Raw genomic sequence first — 27,295 nt, 5'->3', positions numbered from 1 at the left:
CCATCTCTGAGAGAGAATGAGAGTTATTCTCTCTGTGAGTAAGAGCAGTAACAAAGCCTAGAGTTTTCCTTTTGTTGCCGACCCTAATTCCGATTAGGGTCGATGGCCTTTCCCTCTACGTCCTTATTCTTTTCTTTTTTGTTCTTTTCCCCTGCTTTTCTTCCTGTTTTTTCCGTAGCCTTTTCACCCCTAACTATCACCAATCTCTCGATCCCTTCAGATCCTCTGAGGTGTTGGTTCCTGGTAAAAGTTGGTGGTGGCGGTTCGAGATCGTCGGGGTTGCCGCTTCGGCGATATTGGCGGAAGAGCTGGAAGAAAGTTTTTTATGCTGTGGCCAAAGCCATGTTTTGTTTGTGTGGATATTGTATTTGGACCCCTATTTATGTAATTATGTTTTTGCTAATGGAGTAACCTCAGATGAAAAATAAAAATAAAAAGTAAACATGGTAAACCTCAGTCATATCAGGATTAAACAATCCCCAATGCTGATCACTTCCCTTGGGCTTGAGATCCTCCTTGGAGAAGGCAAAAATGGAAGCCTCCAATCCCTTTCCTGGTCTCTTTGGTGTCCCAACTTGTCTATGCTTTATCAGATTGCTAATATATGTCTTCAGCATTCTCAATATTTGCAGGCTCTTCTCCTTCTCCTTGTGAAGGCCAACCTGTTTCACCAATGACAACCTCAACATTTTGTGCCCCTACTTTCTCGTGTGCCCTAATGCTCCATCTTGTACAACATATAACCTCTGGCATTCATCAATGCATAGTCTAACCTGATGTCTTGCGGGTGATTGGTAGGAAATATGAATATTCGTTGAAGAGAAAGAGGGGGAGGGGTGGGTGGGGTTTGCAAATGCTAGAGGAACCATTATTGAGGCTGCATCAGGATGCCATACTCTGGCAGAAGCCGGATATATATGGTGATGCCAGTACATTTTGGAACAATGCAGTGGATAGAGGAATATCCGGGTTGGCCGGCTGCAATTAGGGCATTTCTCAGAGCATTTCCTATGGAGGCCTTAAATGGAGTCCCTACATTCGTATAGTCCCTAAGTATAGGGACAAATGGCTTCCAATGGGCCGGAATTGAAGTTCTCAAAGTATCTTAATACATAGGGACTCGCCGGACATCTCAAAAGAATTCTCAAATATAAGGACTACATATAAGAACTCAAATAGTGGACTCTACATTAATTTTGAGTGGGAATGGTGCTGCTTTTTATGTTTCTTTTCATTTTTTTTTTGAACCCGTCCAAGTGGGACAACTTCTCATTTGCCTTTTGTTTTTTAATTCTTGAAAAATCAAAGGTAGAGATAGTTTTTTTATTTTTATCAATGGTTACAAATATTTCAATGAAATGAATAATAATTTTTTTAATATTTTAGTCCCTATATTTAATGATTATACTATAAGGAATTTTCATTGTAGACAATATTCTTTTAGGGACTCGAATATTCCTTTAAAACTCAGAAATGAGTCCTCAAAGGTGGTGGTGGAAGTCCCCAAGCAGGGACTCTCATTGGAGATGCTCTGAGGTTTCGCATGGCAGGGACTAAGATGGTAGCATTTTCACTTGGAACCATTTCATTTCCAACGGAAATACATCAAAGATTCACGGATGAAGCGAAGAGAATGACGTTGGTTTGGAGCCAAACGTTAGCAAATGCTGGATCATTGGCTAGTGTTGGGACATCTGCGTTGAGCGTGCCTAAAATGACTTGTATTCCTGACCCTTTCAGTGCCTGCAGAACATCTTGTTAACAAACCTTTTGTTCACGTGCGTCACATGAATTAGGTCGACCTCCATGTTGTGGTATATGTCTTGGACGGCTCCACAACTATGAATCGTGTGGGGTTGAAATACGAGAGTGCCCGCCCATTCTTTTCAAGCAGGTCACTAATAGATAAATTCTCTAAATGTTCCTGGACTTGCATAACTCGATCACCTTGTCCGGCGGGAAGGTTGTCAGCTTGTCTGCCATAGTTAACTCCAACTCCTTGAGCTCCTGCAACTTGACATTAAATCTGACATAGCTTTGTATACGTAAATATATGCGTGTGAGTTTATGTGTGTATATATATGTATATTATTTATATTGTTTTTACATCAAAAATTATATATAAGGAGGAAGTATTTACCAGCATAGCTCTGGAACTCAATGACAAGAAACTAAAAGCTATTGCAAAGTTGAAGATGTAGTACTGCGTTTGAAGAAAAATAGGAGACCACCAACCACAATACTAAAACAACTAATACTTAGGGTTATTTTTACTTCCTCCTTGAAACTTGATTTTGATCTCATTTTGCCTCATGTGATTTAAAAGTCATCACTTTATTCTCTGAAATTCAAAATTTGTTCCACTTTGACTCGTGGACTCTCTCTTCTCTTTGAAACTCAAAAGTCGGCCCCAGGAACATATGTGCTAATGAATTTGATTATAAATCTCCACTGTGTATTAACATTTGACAATAAAAAAATATTAAGTGTAAAAGAAGAAAGTAAGAATTGGAATTTTTTGGGTTGCTGTGCATGATTTGCAAAGATGGAAAAAATAAAAAAGAAATTGATTAGCCTAGTGCACCCAAATCAAATCCGCATAACGGAATTAACAGAATTAAGGGATTGTGGAGTGGATTTTGGGCTTTATAGTGTAATATGGAGACTTTTGAGATTTAGGGGGGGGCATAAAAATCGAGTTCCAGGGGGCGAACTGGAGCGAATTTTGAGTTTCACATAATAAAGTTGCGACTTTTAAGTTACAGAGAACAAAATGAACTTAAAATCAAATTCTAGGAGACGTAGATAAGCCTAATACTTAAGGGACGTATGAAACTTTGAGTTTTTTTTTCTATATATAGGAAAATTATGCAATTTGTAAACAAAAAAAAACAGGAAACCATAATTAATTTGTTTCGTGGTGTGCAAAAAGATTTTAGATTGGAGTTAATTTGCGGTAATCTTATATTAATCAATAATTGCACAATTGGATTCCTGCATCAGAAGTCTAGAAGAATCCTATATCATTATTGTTTACTTATATTAATCAACGTTATTTTGCCGTCCTTTTGGAGTAGGAAACCATGTAGCGTAGAGCTGTTCAGTTTGAAAGTTTTTAATTTTCCTTTTTTTTTTTTAAATTTATTTGGTAAGTACTTTTAACTTAAAACAAAAAACAAAAAAAACAAAAAATGAAAATGAAAAACCAAATAGGCGTGAAACGGCCTCTCAAATTTTCAACTACGTCATTCTAACATCCAGAATTAGAGTTGCAGAGAAACTCCATTATGAAATCAATGTGCGGAGCCAAAAAATTTCAATGGGGTTGACTACACTTTTCACCCGAGTGGGATTTGGCTTGGAATCTCTTAGTACACTGAAATGTGATATGCCATATATAATTTAGTATCGAACTTGTCATTTAATTTTCGTCAACCTGAATATAATTTGTTGATGATTCTTACTTCATTTGTTTAGTGAAGTAGACATTTTTTTCTTTCACCATTCTTACCATGTATGCGTGCTCGTTATCGGAATTTAAGGCTTGTTTACTCATAGTAACGAAGACGAAAAGAAAGGGGTTTTACCTGTGTTTACTTGCATGTAATTCATACTTGTTCCCGTTTCTCTTTCCGTCCGACCTTGTTCTTGCTTATATTCATTTTACTTAACCGATTAATTCGTGCGTTTACGAGTAAAATTTTGAAACGCATCTATGACATCATGATGGTAATATGAGAGTGTCGGATGCGTTTGATAACGGATTCATGAGGAACTCATATTCTTCAAAAGTGACATAAACAAGTTAGAAGCAAAGCATAGAACCAAAATAAAATTTACTTGAATTTAGGCAGTAGTTGTTGGATATATAGAAAGGCCATTTAATTGGTGAATCTAAATTAGTCTCAAGCCCTCAACACTATCATTAAAACCCCTAGAGCTCTAAAACACAACATTCTCCATTACAAACCAAAAAGAGTAGAGAATTAGAAGGAAACCCAATAGACAAAGATTTTTATTTCACTTTAGTCCATTTCCAGGAGTAGAAATTGCCAACTCCGGCCAAGAACAGAACTCTGCTCCAACGGGTCCAACACCCACATTCACAATCCCACCACCCTCTCCGTTCTCGAGCTGCCACATGTTCATCATCCCACCGTGGGTCCCACCCGCAACACCGTCTCCTCCCATCCCAGCAAAGGGCCAGACCGCTCTCCCAAGCCCAAACCCCATCTCCTCAAAACCACCCGCCAGCCCCAGCCCGAACCCGCCCAGAGCCAAAAACCCACCAGGCCCGTGGGTGTTGAGCAGAGAAGTGAAGCTGCCACTGCCGCCGCCACCGCCGCATCCATTTCCCATGTTACCCTTCAAATCACTCAACTGTAAGGCCGCTCCGACACCTGGGTTGAGAAAAAATGGGGTGGCCGAAATCGGGTCGTTGTCTGAAGTTGTGGTGGTTGTGGCGACTGAGGCGGCGGAAGCGGCGGTGCGGGAACGCTTGGCGTTTTTGCGGGTGCCGCCGCCGACGGGGATGTCGCGGAGGGTGCCCCCGTGGGTCCAGTAGCGGCGGCAGGATTTGCAAAAGTGCCGGGGCTGGGAGAAGTTGTAGTTGTTGTAATAGCAGAACTTGGTGTTGGTGGAGTCGCAGCGCGGGCAGGGCAGGTGCTCTTGCTCCGGCGGTGGGGCCCCCGTGGCCTGGGTGGCTTTCACCGTCCTCCGGTTCTGGCTGTTGTTCTGCTGCTGATCCCCGGAGTCCGACGGCATTTGGGTCTTTCAAATCAAACGGTTGAGCCGGGTTTTCGAGTATATGGTTTTGGGTTGTGAAAAAAGTGTTTGGTATTTGGATGTTGAAGAAAGTAAGAGAGAGGGTGAGTTTTTGGTTTTTGCTGTGAGGGGGTAAAGGGGTTTTTATGGAGGGGAGAGAGAGAGAGAGAGGGAGAGAGAGAAGAGAGAGAGAGAGAGAGAGAGAGAGAGAGAGAGGGGAGAGAAAGGAACAGGATTTCTGAGGCATATATGAAGAGAAGAACAGACCGAACAGGCTTTTACAGTGTGTTCTGTTAAGCACGACATTTCAGTCGGCTACAGAAGAGGGGAGAGAGAGAGAGAGAGAGAGAGAGAGAGAGAGAGAGGGTCTGTATTTCTGTGATTTGGGTCGGCTAAAACTACAGCTACAATGCGGGCTCGACGACCTCGCAAATCTTTACCTCTTAGACTAATTATTTAAATTAGCTATTAATTTCTATTATTTTTGGGGGTGAAAATTATTAGTTAATTAACTAATATGTTCCCTAGTTGTGGCTCCTATGAGTCTATGATTTGGGTGCTGGGGATTCAGATAAATATCCATTGGTCTGTTGACCTTTTGCATACATAATAATGCAACAATTTAAAATTTCTGTCTGTGTTTTAAATTTAATGCATGCATAATCTAGCAATACACAGAATACAGATATATAGCAGCCTGTGTCTGAGATTTTATTTCCCCTTCTGCATGCATGCATGCATTCTGATGAGGCCTCAGTCCTGAAGTACTGTGCATGGGAACTAATTATTTTTTTATTTAATTATAAAACCAAGGGTATGATCTTACAATAATGTCGTACGTAGTTGATCTCTAGGTTATTTAAACCCCGGAATTTTGCAATAAATTGGAAACAAAAAGGAAAAAGGAAGGAGTTTGATTGCATGCAAGCAAAAACATATATAGTTGGTTGATTTTATTTTTCAGAAAAACGAGAGCAGTTCTATTGAGAAGTTAAGACGGATTACAATCATAATCTTCAAAGATAATGTGCCAAATTAAGTTCAGAGGCTACTCGAACAAAAAAAACCTCGTGATCATAGTAGAATGCCACTTTGGTCAATCTATGAGCCATTCTATTGGCGGAACAATGAACTCGACCAATCTATAAGCAAAAACCGAGTTGGTTTGTTGTTTAGGCTTCATGCATGTTGATTATATTTGTGGCTCACGATTCTTGCCCTAATATGCACCAAATTTTGATTAATCATTCTAACACGGGTTACAAAGAGAAAGTGAACAGGGGGTGGGATACGTGTTTTTTTTTTTAATTTTCTTTTTATCTAAAGATTGAATCATTCATGGAATTTGAATCCGTGCCGTCATACAATGACTTAACAACTTTTCATTACTGTGGTAAAGAGTCATTTGTAAGGTGGGATACATGTTAATTATAGGAAGAGCTGAACAAAAAAATAGTATTAGAAAAAGCCGAAAAGGGGCTCTACACGTCTTGCCTGTATATATGGTTTAATTCAAACTTCGCTCCGGAAAATTCGAAAAGGGGGCCCTAAATGTCTTCTTTAAGAGTGAAAAAGGAGGGAAATGAATGCAACGTATGGAGAGGTATATTATGGTGGTAGTGTCTCAAATTTAAATGTCATATGTTTTAACATTTTTACAGAAAATCACATCATGATTTAAGATATCGTCACTTTGACATCTCTGATTCACGTAAGTTCTTAAGTGAAGACGTGCCAACGTTTGAATTCTTCTACAATGTCCACTAGTACTACTACAAGTTTCTCAACTCATTCACACTTTTGTTTGCGTACATACAGAAAAAAAGTAGGATTTTTCACTTTGCAATTATATGTTTTCATATTGTACCTTGAACTTCATAATTCACATTGTACGTATTGAGTAGAACCTACATTTTCTTGCGTGGTAAAACACATGGCATCCACCAAGATTTTATAAAGAGTAATTTAGTCAAATTGACGAGTATGCATTTGAACAAGAAATGTTTTTGTGGTTTACAATAACTTAACATAATTAAGCTCTAGAAAACCGTACGTTGTGGATTATATAATTTTGGCGCGTAAGAAAATGTAGTCTCACTCTCGTCATGTAAGCAATTAAAAACAGCTCAATTATTGACGATTTAATATTGGTTAAACTTACTGAAAGTGTAAATTAAAAGACGAATATAACTTTACGGCGCGGATTGTAGACTTTCAAAGTTCCAAGCTCAAAGCAATGTGAAAAATCGGAAAGGAATCCTCTCTGGTTCCGATTGTTGAAATTTTATTCAACAACTACAAAGAAAAGGTGTCTTTAAAACTTATAATAATTGTAGCCGTTTGATCAAATTTCAATAATCCAGATCTTAAACTTGATGAATTAGGTGAAAAGAGATCCTGAAAAACCAACATTTACACTCAAAGAGTGAAAAGTGAAATTAACCCCAGATTAATTCATTACACTTTTTTTCATACACATTTCTATATTACAAAACCAAAGAGTATTTTAAGGGAAGAGATTCTCTTTTTTTGTTTTTGTTTTTTTTTTAATTAGTTGTGAGGCCACACCACATTGAATTTCAGTAATCCAGACTACATGTTTTTAAAGTTGTACCTCATAGATCATTGTTCCCAAATATTAGCCAAACTAGAAATATTTCAGACATCTAATTGAGTTCAAAAAAATTGACGAACACTGTGTTATAAGAAACTAGTAAAATTTTATCTTGACAATTAAATAGGCAAATGGTTTTAGATTGAATTGAATTTTTTGCAAGGATTATCTATGAATAGAGACTTATAAAATAAACAGTTCAGATCGTTGAAATTTGATATAGAATTAGTCTCACAACTAACCTCTATTTAAAAAAACATAGAAAACTCTTCCTTTAAAGGGCTTGTACAAGACCATACAACAAAATGTGAATATTATATAGTGCTTCAGAGTATAAAATATTTTTAAAAAATTTAATTATGAGATCTAATTATTTTTTTAACTTAAGATTTAACGACAAAAATATCAAGGCATAAAATTCGTTGGTATACTAGAAAATCCAATAATATATATATATATATATATATATATTAATATTATATGTTATATGCTATACAAGAATGATAAGTGTACATTACCCGTCAAAGTGGAGGGGAGGGGAGAGGGAGGATTGAGAGGGATTGATGGAGAGTTTGGGGTGGGTAGGGCAGTGCCGACAGAATCATGATGTCGGGCAGCGTGGGAGCAATTATTGGGTCTCTCCTCTGATTTCGGACGCGTCATGTCCGCATCAGATTCCCTTCTCCGTACACCCTTCTCTCACCGCATTTCCCGCTCCACTGTACCCAGCACCAAACACCAAATCTCTCCTCGACATTTTCCATACCTCTTTTACGGTACATACTAACCAAGTGTTTCCAAAAATTAACAGTCTAAATCTTGTATAAAAAAATCCAAGTCAATTTTGCAACGGTTAAATTTTGTATAGAATCATCCTACTCAATGTCATAGCATAGACAGACTCCTTCATTTCTTGTAACATGTACCTCAAAATTAATTTAACATATAATTAAGCTTAATAACCAACCACAAAGGGTTTTTCTAGTGAAAAGCAAGGAAATGTTTAAAACCTCCAATTCGAGCTCGAGCTCTTACAAATAATTTTTTTGCGGTTATCAATCCTGCTTTAGCATATTTTTTGACTTAATGGTCAAAAGTACACTACAACTTGGTGCAATATACTAAGATGGTATAAAGAGAATGATTAATCCGTGGTCAATGAACCTAAAACAACTTGGAGACCATGGTTGTGTGTAATCTTAATCACAAAACCATGCATGCGTGCATAAAGAGAATGATTAATCTCTCATCAATGAACCTAAAACAACTTGAAGACCATGGTTGTGTATAATCTTAATCACCAAACCATGCATGTTTTTATTTACCGTGTAATAGCTTAACTATAAACCCATGCATTTATATATGACTTAAAGTTGAAAACAAAAAGATATGGGAAATACCCCAATATGAGACAATTTCTCAATCTTGGGACATAAATAGGAACTGACCATGCAAAGTCATGCACACAATGCACAAAACCGAAATTACTAAAATACCCACATATAAATACTAAAAATCATTAATCCATTGCATCACTGTTCTCATTTGGAAGAGAAGGTTGTTGAGAGAGTTCTGTAAGCTCTGGGTTTTTGGGGTGAGCTCAGATCTATGAGCTCCAATTTTGAAGAGAAGGAAGTCTAAAAAGAGGCAAGAAGAGTGAGTTGGGTTTTGAGTTGATCTCATACCTCTGATTTTGAACAAGGGGATGCGAGAGAGATGTGATAAGAGTGAGCTGGGTTTTGTACCATATTTTTTATTTTGGCCGGAAAGTTCCATTTTTTCTGGTGACTAAAACTTCGGCAGGCATAGTAAGGTAAGGCGTTTAGTTCCAAGTTCCTTCATCAATAATTTATGGAATAAATGGTTTGTTTGTAAGATGAATTAATACTTAGAAGTTAAATTACATTTGTGTTTCATGTTGGGGCGTGTGGGTTGTGGAGTAAATTTCAAGTTTTGACGCACTATAAAAATGGGATAGAACAATTTCTGGTTCAAGTGTCCAATTGCAGAAATTTGTGAATTTTTTTCGTAATGTGCATGTGGTATGCATGGCTACATCTTAATATAAGAAGTGTGAATGTTCACTAATTATGATGCACGTATATTGTGCTTCGGAATTTAGCGAGTATGACCACAACATAGTTGGCCTCAGCGAAAAACTAAAAAAAAAAACAAAAAAAAACTTAGAGGACATTAAGCGGCATGCATGTCCATGAAATAACAACAACAAATATTATGTTTTTCACATGCACGGGGTAGGTGGTGGTTGATATACTTAACAAGACTTTTCAAATTGTCACCGTAACCTTATATATGTAACAATTATGTATTAATTGTATCCACTATACCAACATGTTGCTGTTAAATATTCTCCTGCTCTATGCATATCATGTGCATGTACTGTACATATTATGTGCATGTGGTGTGCATATAATGTATATGGTGCGTATTTACATCTTTAATACTCTTCGCATTAACATAGTTTACTACTTTTTCCTTTGATTCAGAGGCAAGCCCTCAAATACAAAAAAAGTGAACGTGTTCGTGAAACAATTTCCTTTGGTTCAATTAGGTTCTTTCGTGCCCATTGAAACTGCAATTTTCAAATCCTTGAAATATTTGAACCCAGATTTGAGCGAGCTTAATACGAAGAGAGCAAACAAGTACGTGAAATAATTTTATTCATATCCTTCTCTCTTCCTTCTTTCCACTATGATTTCTCTTTTTTCCCTCAAATTTATCTCTTCTCTAAAAGGCAACTGACCTTTAATACGTATTTTCATTTAATTGCAGAAAAACCCAAACCCTATTTTAGTGCTTGTAAAATTGGATCGAGAGAGTGAGTAGAGGGAGGGAGAAGATAGAAAAAATGAAAACCCACATATAAATAAGAGAAATGATAAAAATAAAAAATCAAAATTGAAGGATTTGGGTCTCCTCCAATAAACACCAAACCAATTACTTCAACTTCAAAAATCCATCAATCAAAAAGAAAAATTAAGCAAACCCAGTTCATAAAACCTACAGATGAAAGTGTAAAAATTGAAGAAGATGAGTGGGTTAGAGAGAGCTCTTGATCATATTCGAAATGTAGAGAGAAAAAGAGAGAGAGCTTAGATGAAGAAGATAGGCGGGTTAGGGTTCTTCAAATTGGAATTGGGCGAGAGAGATTTTCTTTCTCTCTCTTCACTATGTTTCTGTCTTTACAAAATGTGAAATGAATGCTGAAATTTCTAGATAACCTATTTATATGAGAGGATAATTTGATCATTTCAAGGTGTAGGAGAAATCTTATTTTTGTCTGATTATTATGCATAGCGTGTGCATACCATGTACATATTCGAAATATCATATTTCTATCATAAGATTAAAAAATTGGCTTATTTTGAAATATTTTCCAAAAGATATAGAGGTTCATGGACCGATCCGAATTTGTGCATCTCTTAGACTTGTCCTATACGTTGCAGATAAAGGTTATGTGGTTAATATTTGTCTGTTTTGAAGCGTTTGTCATGTGGTGACAAACACGTCCTTATAAATTAAAGTCAAATCTGCTCCACTAGCTATTTAAAGTAATATATTTGGATGAATGTTTCGTTTTATCGTTTTTAATTTTTTACCAGGAACATTCTCTTTTAAAATACACCATAACCTTTTCAATAATGACGGTGTCAAACCTAATTATTAATGGATAACTTTGTGTTGGCATGCCATCATGAATGGAAATACGTGATAACTAGCTTTGATTTTGTTTGGATTGTTTCTAGAGGGCTCTAGAGCGTCTTTTTATTATTGAAAACGCTCATGTCTACATTTAAAATAAAATTTAAAATTAATGACATATATTGTAAAAGCACTTTGTGGAAAAGTACCATCTTTATACTTATTCAAGAAGCACTCTCATGTGCTCTCCCAAGAATTAAACGCTTCTGGAAAAATCATATAAAAATGCTAGAACTTGAATTTTTAATAAAAATTTTGATGTGTTTCAAATAAAAGAACTTCTAGCAATAACACTTACGAGCAAAAATAGTTCTTATCCTAACGTTTGTTGATTTGAATACTTAATCATATTCATACTTAAAAACAACAATAGAGACTGTTTATTAAGCAATACTAGCTAGGTAGGTAGTAATGCACCAGTGAGGGATGGATACATAGCAACCAAGGTACAACTGAGACACAGCGTGAGTTGGGATCAATGTATGGGAAGTTCATTCGGGAACCTTCTGAATGTCTGGTATGTAACTCAAAGTGCCTACAAGTGTTCAAAGAAATACTCGATCAGCATACCACGGTAGCATTCTTTAGCATGCGTAAGCAACACTTAGCAGGTCTCGTTGATCACAAGTTGTCGACAAGCATGAAGTATAGTTCAACAACTTACAACGTATATGCTCACTAAGTGATCAACGAAATACCTCACTAAAAAATTGAAAGATTTTAGATATGTATCTCGGTCTAAAAGAAACTTGTATCTTTTACACTAGGAATCCCCGAGATCAAATCATTTTTTTTTTCTCTTCAACAAATGCATGTATAAAAAAAAGGATGTAACATCCACACCCTTTTTACTTTCACACATTTTTTTTTTAATTTTTGACCGTCAAATTGGATAAATTAAAGAAGATCAAAAGATAAAATTAAGAACGGGTGTAAGAAGCAAAAGAGATGTGTAAATAACATATTTCTAATAAAATAGTATTATACTTTTGTCTCCATTGCAAAGTCTTGGATAAGATGAAGGGATTCTCCATCTAAAATCAGCTCATATGAACTAGGTGTAATGGGAGGCCCTATCACAGCGACACATGGCGGAGAAAGACAAGTGGCCTGGTCGTCGGTCAAGAGGGGAATAGCACGCTCAGCCACAGAGGCCATAGAAATGTCTCCGGCAATCTATCATAGGTCGCTTTCAGCCTTGTCAGTCTCCATCCACTCCTCCTCTACTGCTCACTGCTTACTGCTTACTGCTTTACTGCTTACTGCTTACTGCTTACTGCTTATTCGGTCTCCTATATAATCACTGACAATGCCTCCCTTTTCTTCTTTTCTCTATCAGTTGGGAGTTTTGATCGCTATCTCTCTCCGTCTCACTCTTTTGTATTTGGCTTTTTCTGTTGTGGACATGATTCCCTCTCTCACATGTATCAATGATCACACTTGGGTGTGCCCACATTGAGAAAAATGCTCACGTCTATGACAACTTCTAGTTCTATTCGTCTTCTTTCTTGGTCGGATACAAAACCATGTTCTTCAATTTTTTTCAACTAGAACATCTTGCTAGCTCACCCTTTTCTTGGGTACGAAAAATTCATGACAACACAAAATTAATATATGCAAAGATAATTATGTCACATCCTGGTTTAGGGGCGGATCACTTCCCGAGCCCGTTCCACCACCGTAGCACGATATTGTCCGCTTTGAGCTTACCATTCGCTCATGGTTTTGTTTTTGGGAACTCACGAACAACTTCTCAGTGGGTCACCCATCATGAGATTGCTCTAGCCCCTTCTCGCTTAACTTCGGAGTTCCTACGGAACCTGAAGCCAGTGAGTTCCCAAAAGGCCTCGTGCTAGGTAGAGATGAGAATATGCATATAAGGATCACTCCCCTGGGCTATGTGGGACGTTACAATCCACCCCCTTAGGGGCTCGACGTCCTCGTCGGCACACACGCAGCCAAGGTTAGGCTCTGATACCAAATTTGTCACATCCCGGCCCGAGGCGGAGCACTTCCCCAGCCCGCTCCACCACCGTAGCACGATATTGTCCGCTTTGGACTTACCATTCCCTCATGGTTTTGTTTTTGGGAACTCACGAGCAACTTCCCAGTGGGTCACCCATCATGGGATTGCTCTAGCCCCTTCTCGCTTAACTTCGGAGTTCCTACTGAACCCGAAGCCAGTGAGTTCCCAAAAGGCCTCGTGCTAGGTAGAGATGGGAATATGCATATAAGGATCACTCCCCTAAGCTATGTGGGATGGTACAATTAGGTACAAATCACCAGTATCAAATGAATTCGATCAAATATTTTACGTATTTAAAAGTTAAACTTTGCTACATTTGATTTATAGTTTATCTCGTATTCGTTGTTTAATATCCTACCATGGTGTACCCGTGAGTTTAAACACTCTTTTAACTTCTTTTTGTCATATATATAGGGTAAATATGTTTTTATGTTTTGTATATTCGTTTGAGACTTGCAAGTTAACCATTTGTATTAATTCACATTGTCTAGATAATAAACACCATATTGCCGACTTAAAAAAAAACCACCATATTCCTTTTTTAAGCTTATCGGTTTAATTAAGAATTGAACTCATTACAGCGTAAACGGATATTGTCATCGGTTACAAATTTTAGTATAATAGACTCAAGTGCATAGGAGCATTTAAATGTACTCAAGATTCTTTGTTCAACTTCCTCTCCTCTAATATCCTTCTAATAAAAATAAAGAAAGCTGCATGTTAAATTCTGTGGGTGGTAAACTGGTAATGGTGCACATTGTCATAAAATAAACCTTATGTATGATACCTGTATCTGCCGTACACAAACATAAATTATTCTTATTCAAACATGCTGGATGGCGCTTGGTGAGACAAATCTTCCAACCTCTTGAAAAACGTCTTCCAAACCAAGGGAAAAAAAGAGAGAGAATCATGCATCTATACAAGATTGTGAACGTAAGGATTTAGATTTCAATGTAAGCTTGAATTGGTTGAAAGAGATGGATGTGGAATGTATAATTTCACACCACAAGATTCAAAAATAAGTTCTAAGTGATTTGGTTGCAAAGAATATTTGGTTGGAGAACCAAATAATACTTCCATGATCTTATTATTTTCTTTGTTACATTGGAAGGCATATCAAACTCTGAATCCGTTATGTCTCCTAACGAATTATTAGTCTTCTCTCACCACTTGAATAATTATCAACTCTCAAGGGTTACCTACATTGTTCTTTATTCCCATACAAACGCAATTACTTGTGTGTTTAGAGTTCATCTAACCAAAATTAAATAAAAATGCATCCAAATCTTCCGAACAAAATATAGCTTAATATTATTTGAAAAAGTGCTAGCATTTGTTACACCAGTTAACAAAATAAAGGCATGCATGCACGATATAGTAGTACATTCATATCCCACCATTACATTAAGTTACCCCAATCCATGGTCTCGAAGTTGTCTGAGATTCATTGGATAAATTATTTTTGTGTCTCCATCGAGCAATTTTTTGGCGAGTATAAGGTTGGCAGCATCACTTGGATGGTAGGGATCCCAGAAAACATGCATCAACCGATCATTGCAGAGACTGGATTGTGGGCCACATGGAATTATACCCGCGTATTGGCCACCATTTCCACAGCATGCTACACTTGCTGTTGTAAATCCTGCATATATCCATCAAATTAATCAACTTTCACCAAACATCATCTAATGATATCATTAATATTAGAGAAAATTGAAGCATTGACAGAAGTTCTAACGGAGTTGGTTACTCAAAATGACCATGCTTCACATTGTGACACATACCAATACCCACGAATTAATAGTTTAGGGAATTGAAGCTCCAATTGGATCAAATTTCAGGGATCAATGCTCCATCATGATATTAAGACATTATTTATCAATTAATTAAACGAACAGCAGGCTATTAATGTCCCTTTATTGTTGTGAGAAATTTTTTTAGTGTGACTGGTACACAAGATGGTACATCACGTGTTACTATACAAATGATAGGATATCTGTGTTAAAAAGTTAATAATTTAAAAAATAAAATTTTCCACCACTTATATATAGAAACATGTAGTATACCATTCGTATTCCGGTCACAATGAAAATTTTCTTATTCTTGTATAGCGTTTCAACTAATATCAAAGAAACCAAGATTTATATTCCTGCAGTTCTTCAAACATTAATATCAAGTTCAGGCCCTCTGATGCAAAAGTCTGCAGAATGATCCTGCAGGTGAATATTAATGCATGACAATTATATAGCTAAATGGTAGGGCAAAAATTCTATTAAGCTTCGGGATATCTTATATACATGGATTTTTAGCTGATACGTCTTGGTCATTAGATCTTTGATTAGTCAAAAACCTTGATGTATAAAATACCCGGAGCTTCGGGATATCATATCATGTCAACCATATGTGCTAGTGAAGACTCAGTCTAACAATAAAACATTTTCATGGAAGTTATTGATTAAAATACTACATTTGAAATTAGTTTTGATTTTCTTCTCGGCATACTCAAGATTATATATGTGTATGTACGCGATAATAGTAATTTGGGCTTACCATATTTTTCATAATTCGTAATGACGTCCATCACTAGATCATACACGTTTGCATAAACAAATGTTGAACCTGGAAGGTTCTCATTCAGTTCAGCAAGCAAGCCCTTCAACCGGCCATTGTACTGAAGAGCTAGCTTATTTGGCAACTCCACACACTGGTCTGGATTCAGTTGATTTATGGTCTTTTGGTATGGTATGCAGCCAATAGGTCCAATACTTCCAATCACAAATTTTCGAGCATCCAATTGATAAAGTCTCTGCACAAAGCAATTAGTCAATAACCGTGATTAAGAACCCAATTAATCAAGAAAAATAATAGTGGATTAACTTAAATATGCATGCACAGATGCAGGTTAGGTAACAAAAGTGTGACTGCCTGTTTACACCAGATTCGAATATCCCTTCCGGTAAATTATAGTAGGTTAGAATATCCTGTAAAATAAAAGATAAAAAATAAAATATAACTTTAAATATAACTATATATACGTACAGTAAGTTGGACTCTGAAGTGAGAGATCAAATCATCAATAAAAGCATCTGGGCTCTGAGAAATTCTTGTTCCAATGGAGAGGACTGGTAGGAGATAATTGTTCAAAAAGTCATTGGCCCCAACTGTGATTGAAAAAATGGATCTTTTCATAATGTACTCCTTTGCCTGTGATGGGCCCAATACCTTGCCAATCTGCTTCCTTGTCTGGTTGAAAAAATCGACTTGGATATCCATTCCCACCCTATTAATCTGCAAATATTTATGAATAAATCGTTTGTATTTTAGATAAAACATCTCTTAAGTAAGTACATATGATTAAACTTAAAAACAAAAAACAAAAAAAAGCAAATCCACAGAGGAATGTGAGCTAGCTAATTACAAATATTCTTCCTGTTGCATTCAAAATCCCTGCTCCTCCTGATGCATAATTCACCCCAACCAATAGGGCTTTTCCTGTGGCATTTGGTGACAAATATGGGAGTGCATAGTTTGGTTGCCCCAATTCTTCTCCTGCATAAACAAAATAACACACCCAAAGTTAAAAACTATTTCACAACGTTGGAAAATGTCATCGCTCGATAACTTCCTTTTCCACCAAGTGATTGCTTAGTATCTCAAGTTTATATCATCTTCTACACTCGATAAAAAATAATACATCATGTTATACACCCCTTTTTTCTCATGCGATGAACAAGATAGAAACAGAAGAGTATACAACATCAGATATGTAAATTTTTCTGGTACGCACGCGAGACTGGATTATATTGGGGAAGAAGTTATTACCAACTATATCACCAATGGTTCTACCATTGGTAAACCTTCCGGTAGGTTTTCCTCCAGATGCTTTAAAATCGATCCCGTTTGGAACCATATTCGCCTTGGACAACGTTGGTAAATAATTATTGTTTCCAGCATCAACCAGAGAATCGCCAAAAATAAAAGAAGCTCCTAACCCTTGACCTTGATCAGCAGCATTTCCCAAATAACTCTGATTAAAAACGAGCAAAAGAACAAACCCTACGCAGGCCGCAGTGCAAGAATTATACCCCATGGCCATGCAGTTTCACAGAGTTGATGATAAGAAAACAAAAGTTCTAAAAACTATGTATATATGCAGCAGCTTCTTGTTCACGAGAGAAGCTAAAGGAAGCCATTTGTGAAAACTTGTACGATTTAGATTGTTTTAAATTTCCAGCCGCTGCTGCATTTGGTGTGACCTTTTTTTAAAAGATAAAGTCCTGCCAGTCTATGAACACGTATTTTGATGAGGGTAGTTGATCAACATTGGTGGGATTTTCTCAACGCGTTCAGAACTTTTTGGGTTGCTTCTGCAGCCATGCAAATGATGACTCACTCACGTCACACGCGAGCATTTTATAGGTTTTGTTTGGTAGGAGCTGAACTATTATTGCTATTTAATTTATAGATTTAATTATCCATCCGCATGCACTGAGTCACTATGTCAGACTGTAAACCAGATTTGATTAATCTATATATTGGAAAATTTAGACCCAAAACCTGCCTATTGACCCAAGAAAAAAAGAAGAACCCAAACCTACCTCTATCATCACTCACCTTCAGTCCTATGGTCATCATACATCTAATTATCTGTCATGTATTTCAATTAATTTTAGTTAATTTTTACATTAAATATTATCTTTTTAATTTTAAAAAAAATTAATTAAAATTAAATAAAATAACACGTGATAAATAATTTAATGTATAATAAACATATACCAAAATTTATTGTGATGAACAAAAATACTCCCACTACGTAATTATATAGTAGTTGTTTCGATAATGTTCTGTCCAAGTTGTTCACGATGGTGTTCTGTCCAATAAAATTTGGGAGAGATGGCTGACAATTGACAACATTTCTAATTTCGAGAACAAAATTGAACTTTCTTTTATTTTTGCGTCAGAAAAGTAATTGCCCAAGGAAACTCAGCGGCACTTAACAAAAGCCCAAATGAAAAACAAAAACAAAAAGCTGCCAATACCAAAACAAAAATTTTAATCTGAATTTACCCTCCATAACTTAGGGCCCTTTGTCCCGAAAAGATGGTGGATTTTTTTATTTTTTATTTTTTATTTTTATTTTTTATAATGCAGACTCAAATGTAAGATTTATTTTGAGTTCTGAGTCTTTGCGTTAGAGAAGAAAATCTTAAACTCAAAATCTAATATTGTAACCAAAATTTGGGTCTTTTTTTTCCTTAAAACCCATAAATAATTTTAAGTCTCATGTGCATTAAAGATACCTTGCCTTATATTTGGACTCAAATTTGAGTCATCGCATTGGAAATGCTCTTATTTTTTTTTTTTAAATAACAAAAATCTTGTTAATATGTCGTTTAGTACTACGGTCTAATAATATTCCTCTTCACTTGTAAGTGAGAGGCTTTAAGTTCGGTTCTCGCCAAAGACGAATTTGAATCAAATTATTGCTAACCCATTATGAGGCTAAGCTCACTCCCTTTCCCTTAGCATAGATAATATCGTTTGTTAAAATAAAAAAAAAAAACTTGTTAGTACAACATAATATATCAGGTAATATGTACAATGAAATAAAATCATTAATTAACATAACGAGTAGCTCAATAAAGTGCGTGTGTAGGATTTATCTTAGCCTATTAAGAAAGCCAAGTAAAGTGTAGTGCTCGAGAACTCATGATCTGCATGATATGGTAGCAACCATATATTGGCATGCGATGCGATCAGGAACTCAAACCTCATAGTTGAAACTTTAAGACCTTGAATCCAAGATTCGAGAATCGAGATCCATCCATACTACCAAGGGATTCCCGTGGTTTCAGAATCTAAGATTCAACAGTTGTTAGATGTTACATGTTCAAGTGAGCACATTAAATTGTGGATTTATTAATTTTTTCAAAAGTTGCTATTTGGACTCTAAAAGGTCATTATACACTCCTTATTAGTGCTAAAAAAATAAAAGAGAGCTCACCAAAAAAGAAAAATAAAAGAAAGAAGTACACGATGACTTTTCAGATAAAAGCATCAATTCCTCATTTAGGTAAATCAAACCAAATGTAGATGGGAAATGAAAAATGTAAGGACCGGATTGATAAACGCTTTAGTTTTCAATTTTCAATTTTTATCATTAAAAAATATGAAAATGGAAAACTTGTTTGGTAACTATTTAGCTTTCAAATGAAAAAAAATATTATTTTTTGGTATTAAACTTGGAAACGAAACTTCTCTTGGAGTCAAAATATGAATTAAGGTAAAAAAAACAAAAGTGCATGTTACAAAGAGTTTATAGCATTATGACGGATGAAGCTCAAATTAGGTCATCGACCGGTAATAAGAGTCGAGAAATCAAGTCTAGTAACAAAACTTAATTAGTTATCTAAAACTTATTACTAACCGATTTTCATTTTTTGGTAACCAATTCAAGTTTTAAATAACATTAAATATTAAAAATTAACAACGAAATTTGAAAACAAAAAGATAATCAAATTAGTCATATAATCCCCATTAACCAGTAAAGAAGGTGAGATTTCACGTGCAAAAAAATGGAAATAGAAAAATATAAATCCCGGGCTTCCCCCCTCAAATGGAAATTGAAAAGTTGCGTCCCCCGAGTCTCTCTCCCTTGTTGCAAATCAGGGAAAATCCACAATTCGGGCTCAAAATTCGACCGTTGGAAGCGCAGGATTCAAATCACCCACTGCCACTTAGAGTCCAAGAGAGAGATATAAATTCAAATCACCCACACCCACACCCACAGAGCCTCGTCAGATTCCGAGAGAGAGAGAGAGAGAGAGTTCACAATGCCAACTCTAGGAAAGAAGACCGTTGCCCTGGAATCCTCAGCAAACCCTAACCCTAGAAGCAACAATGAGCACCTCCAAACCCCCAAGTCTTTGTACGAGCAGTCCAGAGAAGATCGAATCAGAGAAAACCGCGAAAGAATGCAAAAGCTCGGCATCGTTGACATCTCTCTTCAGCTCAAATCAAACATTCACTCGAAGAGATCAACAGCAAAGAGCTACTCCAACCGCTGTACGACGCCGTCTGGGCCCCCTTCCATTCGGACGCTAGGACCCACTCGTCGTTCTTCTAGGTAATATTTTCATACCCCCTCTGTTAATTTCTTGGATTATAAACGTTTGTCCTTAGAAATTAGAACATTTAAACAAATGGTCGCTGAATATGGTGTATTTTAGACTGTTTCTGGCCTTGAATGTTTGATGGGTTTTCAAATTTTAACAAATTACACACATTTTTGCTTTAACAAATGAATCTTTAATCGATCGGGCTTCTGATTGTGAATGCTTTTTAGTACTTGATTTTGGAGAGTGTGGTCAGTTACTTTTGCTCCAAACTTTTACTGGAGGTAATTTGTTTTGCTTTCTCTGTGATTTGGTTTATGGGTTTAGATTGAAGAATGCTACACCAGTGAGCTACGCGGAGGTGCATGTGTTGAAGAAGGATGAGGCTTCGTACATGAAGGGTATTATGCTGGAGGAGGGTGAAAGGCCGGAGATTTACACGGAGGAGCATGAGAAGCTGTTAGGCAACACTGATAAGACCTGGACTCTGTTTGTGGATGGTTATGGAAAAGATGGAAAACGGATTTATGACCCGGTTAGAGGAAAGACTTGCCATCAATGCAGGTATACCCTTTGCTTCCAAAATTTAGCCTTGTGTAAAATTGAATGCCCTTTAAAGTCGGAGAAAATGATAACCTTAGGACAAAATAAATAGAGAGAGGGAAATAAGTCTTTTGGATATATAAAAGATGATTAATTAGAGTCGAGGACAAGGTTTTATGAATATGGAATATTATAGTGACAGTACTAATGAACGCCGTCCATCCTCAACAATTTCGGTATCATTTTTTGCTATATGTTGTGTCTTGGTAAGTGTTGTCATATAGTTCTTTCTGGATTAGTGCCCTTTGGCTTAATATATTTGCACGGATTGAATTTCTTTTTTTAACAGGCAGAAAACTCTGAGTCATCATACTCAATGTAACCAATGCAACAGGATCCAAGGACAGTTTTGTGGCGATTGTTTGTACATGAGGTAAACTGTATAGTCTTAAAAGTGTCTTCTCTGCCATACCATCTACTATCACTCTCTCAGTTTGATACCACTAACATTAGGCAGATTGTTTGTGATGTTGCAAAGCGGTTAATAACCGTAGACTCCTAGAATGCTCCTCTGGGGCACTTGCTTTGATTGTCAAACTTTACAACCTGCTTATTTTGACAACCAGGGTTCCCTCTTATGCTGTCCCTAATTTGAGGTTGATATGTAGACTCCATTTTTTTCCTTTTATGTGAATTGTGACATGCTGACCTCAGCGATGCTTGTCTTACAAACGTTATATCAATTTCCTTGCATTTTATGGGAATGGAACAAGCTGGGTGGAGCTTAGGCTGTAGTGGCATGATTGAATTATAGCAAATTTTTAATTTTATCAACTATACATAGAGAAGTTCCTTATAATACTACGATTGCAGACTGTCGAATTCCAATGAAGGTCAATTTTAAATGTTCTAGTTTTGGTGATTAATATATTGCTTGGTCATTCCTCACAAAGCCCCAAAAGGAAAGGAAAATAGTGGCTGGTTAACAAAATTTCGTCAGTTGAACTTCACACGTCTCGTAAGGTTTGCCTCACATTTGTTGTACACGGTTGGCTTGTATGAATTATCCTTTATGCTTCGTAAGAAGGCTACCTAACCTCCTTTTGTAGTGGTTGACGCATATGTATTAAAGTGTTAATCCAATGTTCATATTTATCTATTGGGAGCAGATATGGGGAACATGTAATTGAAGCCAATCAGAATCCAGATTGGATTTGCCCTGTCTGCCGTGGAATCTGCAACTGTAGTTTTTGTCGGACGAAAAAAGGGTGGCCTCCTACTGGCATCCTCTACAAGAAGGTTCCTTTCAAAACCATGGCACATTTATTTATTTTTATTTCTCTCTTTTGTCCCCTGGCTAAGATTTATTTTGTCTTCCAGATATCGCAACTAGGTTTCAAATCAGTTGCACACTATCTCATTCACACCCAACGGGGACAGACAAATTCAGGAGAAAATCTGGAAACCACCAATCCAGTTTCTGCAAAGAGGTCATTGCAATTCCCAGATGTAGATGCATCATGTGAAGAAATTGTCAAGGATGACGATGATATTGGAGCAATAAAACCTCTAGTTGGCCAAGAAAGAGATGACGAGTTTAAGAGTGAGAATGAGAATGAAATCAAGAGTAGCACAAATCTGGATATTAACAACCAAACTTCTGCAGAGAGGGTATTGTCCTTTTCAGATATGGTACAACAGTCTGAAAATTTTGGATCGTCTGAGGTCGACCACAAGGTTGGTGACCACCTTGGATTGTCAAAGCTTCAATCTGAAAGTGGCAGAGATGATCGTCAAGGCGAGAAAGAGAATACAATGCCTTTGATGGATACGAAACTTGGTGATAGCAGTAATGCATTGGAAACTAGCTCAAAGTCTAAAATGAAGCCTGCTCTGGATATTGAACCAAGCACTGATAGTATTGGTGGAAGACTAAGGCAGAGGCGCAGGAAAGGAAACGAGCTTAGTGATGATGAATTACAAGAGGCAAAAGTGGAAATTCTAGATAGCAGTCCTGCATTGGGCCCAAGGTCAAAGCTCAAGAAGAAGCATGTTCTTGCTGAACCAAGTCCAGACAGCATTGGTGGAAGATTAAGGCAGAGGCGTAAGGTCAACGCGTAAGGGCCGCAGCCATGACGTTCAAAACTAGCAATTACGACATTTTGTGGATGCAAACACTCTTGGTGTCAGTCTAGGTAGCTGAGAGAGTATTGCGAGACTCTAATCCGTATGATTTGTTTCGGCAAGGATTGAGTCGGGTATTTTGGTTAGTGTGACAGAATTGCGTGTGTTGCAAGAAACCATGTTTTTGTGCATGTTAGTGACAGTGGTTTCCAACTTTTGAATTCTGTAAGACCTGTTTTGTTATGACATTTGAGACAGTTTTAATTTAATGAGCTCCATTCACCACATAGTGGCAATTGTTACTTTGCTTCCCTTATTTATCGAATTACATGATATTTACGATATTGATATGAAAATTTATGCTAATTCTAAATAGTAATTAAAAATTCAGTTTGGCACGTAAAAAGCCCGTTTTCTATTAATAGTGGGCCATTATTTTTATAGACTAGATGCCATACAATAAGGTTTGGTCCTATTTATGGGGATTCTATAAAAATTTCATTCGAAAAAGAGAAAGTTTGAAAGAATTGGTTTTTTGTTTTTTGGAGATTGGATGTAGTTACTAATTCATGATCTAGCATGTACAGAATGAAAACTTCTCTCGATTCTAAGAGAATTTTTATGAACGCCTTTCATTTGCTTCTCTTCGATGGAAGTTTTATTTTCTAATATTGTATCATAATTTTTGGCATAATTCTTCTTTTGATGATCGACTCAATCTCTAATAAAAAAAATATACCTTGGTTATATTTCATCTCTTCAACAACTTTAGTAATGAGTATAATTACCTTATTGTTTCGATGGAGAAGAACCTACTATTAGCTTGGCTTTTCATTGACAACCCATTATTAAGAAGATGATCTCATTTCCACTAGAGAGATTCTACTGTGTACTCAGGAGTACCTTCCCTCTCTTCATCGTTCTCATTAAGTGGTCACGTTTTGAAAAGAGATAAATAAAGGGAATATACTTCCAATTACACTCAAAATTTTGACTTTCTTCTAGCTTTTTGCCCCCTCTGCATCTAGTCAAGTTGGGCACAATAGGTTCTAAGTAGACCATGGAGTTAAGCCTTGCTGGCTTTAGAAAGCACTTTAATGCTACAAAGCTCAACAGGAAAAAGTCAAATGCTTATCAAGTGGAAAAGTGGAATGTAGATGTAATTATCAGCTTCATTGGATACTAAGCCAACTTTAGGCAAAATTAATCTTTCCACATGATAGATATCTAACTCCACGTGATTGGTTTAAGCATGAATTTCCCTTTGGGAGCTATTGGTTCCCATTTCAACAATGTCATCTTGCTCTCAAAATATGTACATATCTAAAGGATTGGAAAAAACCACTACGAGCTGATCCAATGGTTGGAGATAAATTTTAAGCTCGTATTCCACTTGGCAAGTCCTGAATTCGACTCTTGACGCTCATGCATTACATGATGGTGCCTAGAGGGAGGCTGAAATGCCTCTGTGAGTCTTCTTGGGCCCCGAAAGGCGGAAGGGTGGACTGTCTTGATGAGGCTACTAATTGATCCTTTTTTTCAAATTAAAAAAAATAAAGGATCGAAAAAAAAAAAAAAACTTGGTATGGTGCTTAATTACTTTTTTAAAGTGCAAAATTGTCATTTTGATTTTCCTAATACAAGCCTGAACTAAATTTTCGGAATTTAAAATATACAAAGCACTTAACCAAAAGCTCTAACTAGCGATCGGTTAGTTTATGACAATGTATTTGATACCTTACATATAAGTTTGAATATCCCTCTTATATAAATTAAAGAAGAAGAGAGGAAAATAAGCTTTTAATGCACAAGTACAAGAACATTGAAGCAAGACATGAAGAGAATCCAATACCTAAAAAAGGGATGAGGGGTTGAAAATATCCCACGTAAATATACATGCAAAAGCATTCATATGAAAAAAAAGAAAAGGAGATCACCCTTTTTACTCATTACTTGCAAGTAAAGATCCTAGCTAATCCCACTTTTGGCAAAGTTGGTGTTTTGTGCTTTGAGGCACATCATTCTGCATTTACTTAGTTGGGCATTATCTAAAGCACTTTAATCCTTTCTTCTTTTTGTAGGAAGCGTGCAGAAAAACATTGAGGCTTAGATATTCGAGCAATATGGTAATATTTGGTATGTAGTTTCTTGACAAATGACAACTATCAATGTTAATGAGAAATATTTTAGGGAAGTAAATTGTTAAAAACTAGATACTTAACAAGTATTAATAATGTTAGATACGATAATAGGCTAACATAATAATTATTAAAGTCCAATGATATTTTTTTTCATAGTTAAACGACTTATTTTTTAAATATAGCAGTAACTTATTTTTAAAGAGCTCTTATTTATTGTTTACTTGATTGACGATCATGTCCTATTCATAGAGAATTCGATGTAGTCCTCCCTCGTGATTTGACAAGGCATTTTTTGTTAATCATAAAGCTAGTTGGTTAACCATGCATTATGAATGTAATCGTATTCTTAGGCTGGCTTCAGTATAATAATTGATGTTCCAAATTGTCATATAAAAGTCATGAAAAACCATCAAATTCCAACCATGTCAAAGATTGTACCTTGATTTGAAGCCTAAATAACGGTCCTTTTTGTATTTTGTAATTTTGGGTCAAATTTAAAATTTTGAAATATAGTGAGACTTATTGCCCGTTACACTCACGATGGTGTATATAATTGTCCTTGTGTATGTATGAATAACGCATGCTTTGGATGGATTTACATTTAATCAAAGAATTTTGATTGTAGCTTGAAAGTATCGAGTGTTTTTTATTAGTAGACAAGTTATGTGGTAAATGTTTTTAGGTGTTTTAATAGGTGTGGGCTAGTTACTCAGTGCTACGGTCTGGTGATATTCATTTTCACTTATAAGTGAGGGGTCTTAAGTTCAAATCTCGTAGAATTTACTACTGTAATAATATTAAAATGTTATTTTGTTTTATCAAAAGAAATTCCATTAAAAATAGTCAAAACGTATATATGATCGACTTGTTAAACATGCCTCTTAGAATAATTCAAGAGACTACACATGTCAAAATAACATCACTACCCTACAATTACAAGCACATAAAATTGTAGTATAATTCTTCAATCGTGGAGGACCTTAATCCTAAACCCTATACCTAGTCACAAGGACTAAAAATTGTAAACCTGAGAACTAGCATAGAGGCTCCACAAGGAAAATACCTTGCTAACGTTTGCTGATCTTCTAATCGTTGGCAAATAAACCTTGTTATGAGTCTCGTCCGACAAATATCGAGTTTCCTACTTATAATATATTGTCGAGCGCACAAACCACAAACACCATCACCTCTATCTAAACAACAATCACCACTCTAGAATTTGAGATTAAATAAAATACGATTGAAACCATGAAAGCTATAGGTTGCGCTTGTGAGATGATCTTGCATTTTGTTTATTTACATCACACATATATTTGTTTCAAGCTTAAATGTAACATCCTACATCGCCCAGGGGAGTGGATCCTGTAAGCATTATATGTATATTCCCATCTCGACCTAGCACGAGGCCTTTTGGGAGCTCACTGGCTTTGGGTTCCATCGGAACTCTGAAGTTAACCGAGTTCGGGCAAGAGCACTCCCATGATGGGTGATCCACTGGGAAGTTCTCGTGTGAGTTCTCAGAAACAAAACCGTGAGGGCGTGGTCGGGGCCCAAAGCGAACAATATCGTATTACGGTGGTGAAGCGGGCCCGGGATGTGACAATTTATTGTTAGATCTCACATCACCTAGGGGAGTGATCCTTATATATGTATATTCTCATCCCTACCTAGCACAAGGCATGTTGGGAGCTCACTGACTTTGGGTTCCATCGGAATTCCGAAGTTAAGCTAGTAGCGCGCGAGAGCAATCCCATGATGGGTGACTCACTGTGAAGTTTTCGTGTGAGTTCCCAGAAACAAAATCGTGAGGGCGTGGTCAGGGCCTAAAGCGGACAATATCGTGCTACGGCGGAGTCCAGCCAGGGATGTGACAATTTGGTATCAGAACCTAACCCTGGCCGTGGTGTGCCGATGAGGACGTTGGGCCCCTAAAAGGGTGGATTGTTAGATCCCACATCGCCCAGGGGAGTGATCCTTATATATGTATATTCCTATCCCTACTTAGCACGAGACCTTTTGGGAGCTCATTGGCTTCGGGTTCCATCAGAACTTTGAAGTTAAGCGAGTAACGCGCGAGAGCAATCCCATGATGGGTGACCCACTGGGAAGTTCTCGTGTGAGTTCCCAGAAACAAAACCGTGAAGGCGTGGTCAGGACCCAAAGTAAACAATATCGTGCTACGGCGGAGTCCAGCCCGGGATGTGGTGGAGCTTGGGCCAGGATGTGACATTAAAGCTTGTTA

The 27,295-nt window shown here is 36.8% G+C and overlaps 3 protein-coding genes across 3 annotated transcripts; 1 reads left to right on the top strand and 2 right to left on the bottom strand.

Moving 5' to 3' along the window:
- Window positions 1–3,876: 3,876 nt before the first annotated feature.
- Window positions 3,877–5,198, bottom strand: LOC137732370 (dof zinc finger protein DOF3.4). Its single transcript, XM_068471684.1, has one exon. The coding sequence runs from the start codon at window positions 4,762–4,764 to the stop codon at window positions 4,021–4,023; it is 744 nt and encodes a 247-aa protein (XP_068327785.1). The 5' UTR covers window positions 4,765–5,198; the 3' UTR covers window positions 3,877–4,020.
- Window positions 5,199–14,448: 9,250 nt separating this feature from the next.
- LOC137719202 (GDSL esterase/lipase At2g23540) lies at window positions 14,449–17,263 on the bottom strand. The gene is made up of 5 exons (XM_068458406.1): window positions 16,953–17,263; window positions 16,549–16,679; window positions 16,170–16,418; window positions 15,681–15,936; window positions 14,449–14,772 (listed from the first exon to the last, which is right to left on the bottom strand). Exons 1-5 carry the CDS (start codon window positions 17,224–17,226, stop codon window positions 14,540–14,542), a joined length of 1,143 nt encoding a protein of 380 aa, XP_068314507.1. The 5' UTR covers window positions 17,227–17,263; the 3' UTR covers window positions 14,449–14,539.
- A 2,658-nt stretch (window positions 17,264–19,921) lies between these two features.
- LOC137719802 (uncharacterized) lies at window positions 19,922–23,190 on the top strand. Its single transcript, XM_068458822.1, has 5 exons — window positions 19,922–20,256; window positions 20,573–20,809; window positions 21,138–21,221; window positions 21,958–22,087; window positions 22,169–23,190. The coding sequence occupies exons 1-5, from the start codon at window positions 19,964–19,966 to the stop codon at window positions 22,907–22,909; spliced, it is 1,485 nt and encodes a 494-aa protein (XP_068314923.1). The 5' UTR covers window positions 19,922–19,963; the 3' UTR covers window positions 22,910–23,190.
- Window positions 23,191–27,295: the final 4,105 nt, after the last annotated feature.

This window comes from Pyrus communis, chromosome 1 (genome assembly GCF_963583255.1).
Source record: "Pyrus communis chromosome 1, drPyrComm1.1, whole genome shotgun sequence".
Classification (NCBI taxonomy): Eukaryota; Viridiplantae; Streptophyta; class Magnoliopsida; order Rosales; family Rosaceae; genus Pyrus; species Pyrus communis.
Note: the sequence above shows the minus strand (reverse complement) of the source record. Positions and strands in the feature narration are given on the sequence as shown.